Consider the following 6667-nt stretch of genomic DNA (forward strand, 5'->3'; position numbering starts at 1 on the left):
TTGATCGGGAGGCTTTGGGCCTAGGGGACCGAGTCATGGCACTCGAGGCCGAGAAGGAACAACTGTTGGCCCAGGTCGAGTCTATCTTTGCCGCGGTCCCATGCCGCCTATATGAGTTGTGGGTCCACGTCGAGGCCCAACGAGATGTTTATAAGGGTTTGTGGGAGGCGGGGAGTGTCTCAGAGGCCACCTTTGAAGATGCTCGGGCAAAGGCACGCAAGGCTCGCGCTGCCTGTGGATATGACCCTGCGACTCCGGAGGCTGGGGAGGGCATCGATAACGAGGATGAGCTCCCTTCTGATGATGATGGTGATATCAGGGAGAACGGCGGAAGAGATGATGCGGAGTGAGGCTTTTGCCGCATCCTATGTACTTAAGTTTTTTTTTCTTTCGTTGTTTACTTTCCTTTCCGAAGGGCCCGTTTCGGCCCTTTGTAAGGTGCGGCTGTCGCGCATGTGTATTTGAATAAAATAGTTGTTTCGCCCTCATTTGTGTATCTTTTTTTTTCAATGTGATGAGTCGCTGACTCTTTTGATTGTGAATTCAAAAGTGTATGGGCGAGGTCGAAATTAGATTCGCCATCTTGGACGAAGTCGGTTACGACTTGTATATTCGAGCGGGGTCAAACTTGAAGTCTCCATTCACGGGCGGATACATGTATTTGAACGAGGTTGAAATTATAACCAGTTGTACATTCGAGCGAGGTCGAACTCCTCTGTTGAGGAAGGCCGATGGTCGTATGGGTGTTATTTCGAGCAAGGTTGAAATTATAACCAGTTGTAAATTCGGGCGAGGTCGAATTCTCTTTTAGCGAAGGCCGATGGCCGTAGAGGTGTTATTTCGAGCAAGGTCGAGATTGTAACCCGTTGTAAATTCGAGTGAGGTTGAATTCTCTTTTGGCGAAGGCCGATGGCCGTAGGGGTGTTATTTCGAAAAAGGTCAAAATTGTAACCCGTTGTAAATTCGAGCGAGGTCGAATTCTCTTTGGCGAAGGCTGATGGCCATAGGGGTGTTATTTCGAGAAAGATCGAAATTGTAACCTGTTGTAGATTCGAGCGAGGCCGAACTTCTCTTTTGGCGAAGGCCGATATCCGTAGGGGTGTTATTTCGAGCAAGGTCGAAAGTGTAACCCGTTGTAGATTCGAGCGGGGTCGAACTTCTCTTTCGGCGAAGGCCGATGGCCGTAGGGATGTTGTTTCGAGCAAGGTCGAAATTGTAACTCGTTGTGTCATCTTTGGAGATCATTACTCATCGTCGTGTTATTTACGTGTGCGTCGGGGCAAATCTTGGTTCACTTAATTTCGCTTTCATTTGTAGAGTACTGTGCGTTTTCCTGGATGAGTCCCAGTTTGCTCAATTTTGTTTTTATTGGAGAATGCCGCGTGTTTTATGGGCAAGTCCCAATTTGCTCAATTTGCTTTTACTGGAGATTGCTTTTGATAGTCGATCTGTACCGAGCCATTTCTGTTATTTGTGATATGTTGTGGCTTAGGGGATTTTGCTCGTTCATTACTTGCGAGATGGCATGCTACGGAACCATTTTCTCGGGTGTTTTAGCGGCGTTTGTCCCTTGTTCGCGTACCTATGCAAGTGCTCGTGTTCCTGTTTTGAACCAAAAAGAGTGAAAAACCAAAATGAAATTGTCTGTTACCTCTGCCTAGCAAGCCGGTGAAGGGAGGAGCGGCGTTGTAGGGTGACTCTCCGCCTAGTATACGACTAGTGGTTTCTGATTTGGCAGCCACATTTAGCTTCACCGTCTAACTGCGTCTAGACTCCTTGTGTGTTGGGCTTACCTCACTCGTTGGGATATCGGGGCCGAGTCCCAGTCCGATAAGCCTAAACAATAAGGGAAACATGTCATGCTATGTTTATAAATCATCCAGCATCCGTGATATGAAATTAATGCGGGATATGCCTGGTCTTTCAAGGGGTCATGCGGTAGGTTATCATCCCTTCCTCGAGGGTGGAAGTACAGGTCGATATACATGGATCGCGGTTATGCCAAGCACATAGTGACTGTGGTTCTACTTAAATCGTGCACATGACTCGCTAAGCCTACCATTACGGGCGGGGAATAGGTTTTGTATAGACATCGGTCATGATTTTTATTTTGTGTAAAGATATGACCTAGATTGATACGATTATTACAAGAACTTATCTACCATTCTTTTTAGGTTGGCGTCGTCACCGAGATGGTGAGGTTGTGACAGCCCGAAAGTAATACTTGGCTGGTTCTAGATCTAAAGGAAACTAATGAATTTGACTAAGAAATCCCCACAGACGGCGCCAAATTGTTTGATCAAAAAGTATTAAGCCTTTTGATTAAACCAATTAATGATAAGGTAGAGGGTAAATCTTGGCCAAATATAATCAACTTTAGATCTAAGCACAATGGGCATTAGACTCAAAGAGATCGAGTTCATACACATATCTTAGAATGAATGAAAGACGTTAAAAGTAAATAATAAGCTTACAACTTCAATATAATGTTCCATGCTTGTAAAAACAAAGAAGATAAAGGGATGAATCCTGTTGATGGCTATGAGATCTAGCTTTATTGATTCGACAATGGAGATTACAAAGGTTTGTAACCTAGAATATAGACTTCTTCCTTCTTCCCTTGGAGGTCTCTCTCGTGTCTTCTGTTTTCCCTTTTTTTTCTCTCCCCTTTCCTTCTGCTTTGCCTCCCTTATATATATATTGTTAATTTCCCCTTTTACCCAACGGTTCTTGACCAGCGTGCCTTCTCATGGATGTACTTTTCTCACTCGCCCCAGTATTACGTTATGCCGTGTTTGCCTTCTGATGGCCTGACCTCGGCAGTAGCCGAGAAACTCATCGCCATTACGCCTCGTGGGAACGACCATGGCTCGATTGACCTCTTATTATTCCCTTTAATGATAACCATCTGATGGTCAGATTTTAACCCATACAGTTAGTCCCTCCGCCCGTTCGGGTTGCCTTTTGGCGAGCTCAACGGGCGGATCCTGTTGATTCAAGAGTTAAGAGAATTCTGGACATCATGCGAGGGACGAAGTCCTCATGGCGAGGTGGTGACGCGATGCTTCAAGGACTTTACCGCACCGTTACGTCAGTTCAGAGATGGATCGTTACGTCGGTTCAGGATGCCATGAATACCTGTCATGCATCATTATGGCGCACGTTTCCCAGGCACCGTATCGTTTCCCGTGCCTTTTTAGTTTTTCTTTTTAGTTATCAGCTTTCTGGTTTCTCGCTCGAGACATTTGTGTTCCTATAAATAGGGGGAATCCCTTATTTGATTGTTACGCTTTTCAATTTACCTGAGAATTTACAAACTTCCACCTTCTTCAGTATTTCACACTTCTGCTTGCGTTAGAATTCGACGTGACCTTTCTCTCTTTTCCTTCACTGTTCTTGTTTATTTCGATCTAGACAGACAAATGGCTGGTACTTCTTCCAGACTGGTAGATTGGTTGAAGCTCTAGTGCCGGAAAATGACGTACCTCTCCTTGAAGAGGAAGTGGAGGTCGTGGAAGATGAGGGATTTCGACGGTGGATGAGATAGTACCCCGTACGGGGAAGTTAAGTACTGACTTCAACAGTCCTGTCGGAAACGAACCGTAGCATGTCCCTTCCACCATGGATGAAGTGGCGATTATGACGCTTAAGTCCAAGTGGGGAATCCCACTTCATATCGAAATGGTACCGGCAGCGGGGAAGGACATCGTATATTTGCACCGCCCGGGGTACTGCGCCTTTTACGCGTACCCTTCTGTTATCGGATACACGCTTCCCCTTCCCTCTCTGGTGGTAGACTTCTGCCGCTTCTACAAAGTGTGCCCGGCTCAGCTTTCTCCGTACGCATAAAAACTCTTCCTCATGCTTATCAAGTACGCGGACCATCTAAGTCACTACGTCACTGCCGTGAAAGGCAATGACCTCGCCAAGGAACAAGTGTCCACCATTTTGTTGAAAAAATTTGGCGAGACCCTTACTGGAGGGGCATTGACATGGTATTCACAGCTGCCCGCACGTTACATTGAAACATACGAAGAGATGACCGACAAGTTCGTAACGGCCTACGCCGGGGCCAAAAAGGCAGAGGCAAGAGTGAACGATATATTCGCTATAAAGCAGTCACCAGGAGAAGGATTGAGGGACTTCCTCGCCCGATTCAGCCAAGTAAGAATGACCTTACCAAATGTATCGGAAGGAATGGCCGTCGCAGCTTCCAAGAACGGTCTAAGCAGAAATGGTTCAAGGGCGTAAATAAAGTTGTTAAGTCGGCTTATGAAGTATCCTCCAACTACTTGGGATGAAATACACAACGCCTATTGTGCTGAGGTTAGAGCAGACGAGGACGAACTCAATGGACCGACTCACTGAATGACCTTGGTACAAGCCCAATCCAGGAAAGATCGAAGAAATGATATCAGGAGGGACCTCGTAGCACCATGACCCAACCAGGAACGACATCACCATATGTCAAAAGCACCATTGCACCCCCTCCCGCCACGAAGAGGTCCCACCCAGACCAAGGACAGGGACTCACCGAAATGTGAGAGGTATGTCCTCTTGTTATCTGCTCATAATTTTTGTGTTTCACCTTCAGAAATAGTTTACGCATTAGAGGAGCTCGGACCGAAGGTAAAGTGGCCACAAAAGATGAGGTCGGATCCGAGCACCAGAAAGCCAGATGCCCTTTGCGAGTTCCACCAAGAACGAGAACACAAAATCGAGGATTGCATCGCCCTAAGAAAAGAGGTCGTAAACATGCTTCGACAAGGACACCTCAAAGAATTGCTGAGCGACCGGGGAAGGAAAAACTTTGCTAGAGGATGCGAACAACATCAGGGACCGTCGAAACCGCCCTCACCAACCCGCACCATTAAAATGATTATCGGCGGCGGTGGTGACACTTCTATCAACAACGTGAAGTTTACCACAACCCATAAGTTCAAACGGTCGATCACTCACGAACAGTATGACGAACTCGAAGAAAGTATCATCTTCGACAAGTCAGATACCCACGGTTTGGTTTTCCCTTACTATGATGCCCTTGTTATCACTTTATGAATTATAGATACAGATGTGAGACGCATTATGGTAGACGACAGGAGCGGCGCGTGCATTATCCACCCTCGAGTACTTGCACAAATGAAACTTGAGGATAAGATAGTGCCGCGTTGCATCACAATAACAGGTTTTAACAATGCAGTTGAGCGAACATCTAGAGAAATCACACTCCCCGTCCTGGCTAGCGGCGTCACTTTGGAAACTACATTCCATATCATGGACCAGGACACAGCATACAATGCCATAATAGGGCGACCATGGATACACGTCATGAGAGCCATCCCCCCGGCTTGCACCAAGTCATCAAATTTCCAGCTCCATGTGGGAATATTCAGTATACGAGTAAAACAATGCACATCACGGCAATGTTACCGCATCACCCTTGATTGTACGATCACTCAACAAATGAAAGGCAAAGCAAAAGAGGCATAGCAATCAATAGGGCCGAGGTCGATCTGTGATGAGAGAGAGGACGTCATCAGAGACCCTGATACGGTAGAAGCAACAGAATCGACCATAGAAGACCTCAACCCCGTTCAATTAGATGGAAACGACCACAATAAAAAAGCTTACATCGGCTGCAAGCTTCAAGAACCAGGTAAATTCTGTCAATTCTTAACTACTAACGCGGACTTATTTACTTTTAGCCATGTAGATATGCTAGGTAACCCGAAAGAAATCGCCACGCAAAAGTTGAACGTCAACCCATTCCACCCCTCCCCCCCTCGGTGAGGCAGGTTAGGCATAAGTTTAACTCCGTGATAAATGTACAGTATGCGAGGAGGTCGATAAATTATTGGAAAATAGCTCCGTCAGGGAGTCAAAATACCCCAATGGGTCGCCAGCGTGGTCATGGTGAAAAAGAAAAATGGGAAGTGGCGAATGTGTGTAGACTTCACAGATTTAAATAGAGCATGCCCCAAAGATTCATTTGATTACCTTATATCAACCAACTCATCGACGCAACGGCCGGGCACGAATTGCTGTGTTTTTTGGATGCCTACTCAAGATATAATCAGATCCTCATGGAAGAGTAGGATCAGGAAAAAACCACTTTCATCACCCATCAGGGGACGTACTTCTACAGAGTTATGCCTTTCGGACTGAAAAAACGCAGGAGCAACGTACCAAAAGTTAGTAACAAAAATATTCAAGGACCAACTCGGCAAGACGATGGAAGTCTACATAGATGACATGTTGGTCAAATCCAAAAGGAAAGAAGACCACATCAATCACTTGAGAGAAACCTTCGACACACTCAAGTAATACGGAATGAAACTAAACCCCGAAAAGTGTGCATTCGGTGTGGCTTCAGGAAAATTCTTTGATTTCCTAGTGTCACAGCGAGGTATCGAGGTCAACCACGACCAAATCAAAGCCATTGAAGGGATACTAGAGCACCTGACCACCAAAAAACAAGTTCAGATGTTGACTGGCCGTGTTGCCAACCTTTCAAGATTCATTTCACGATCATCTGATAGGTGCCACAAATTCTTCGGCGTACTTAAAAAGGATAACGACCTCCAATGGACCTTTGTGTGCGCCCAAGTCCTAAAGGAGTTGAAGGCTTACTTGTCGTCACCACCATTGCTTTCAAAACCAGAACTAG

At 46.0% G+C, this 6667-nt stretch overlaps 1 protein-coding gene across 1 annotated transcript; it reads left to right on the forward strand.

The window, feature by feature from the left end:
* On the forward strand, positions 4876-5490 carry LOC109229770. The gene is made up of 2 exons (XM_019395324.1): positions 4876-4984; positions 5066-5490. The coding sequence occupies exons 1-2, from the start codon at positions 4876-4878 to the stop codon at positions 5488-5490; spliced, it is 534 nt and encodes a 177-aa protein (XP_019250869.1).

Source organism: Nicotiana attenuata, chromosome 7 (assembly GCF_001879085.1).
Source record: "Nicotiana attenuata strain UT chromosome 7, NIATTr2, whole genome shotgun sequence".
Taxonomy (NCBI): domain Eukaryota; kingdom Viridiplantae; phylum Streptophyta; class Magnoliopsida; order Solanales; family Solanaceae; genus Nicotiana; species Nicotiana attenuata.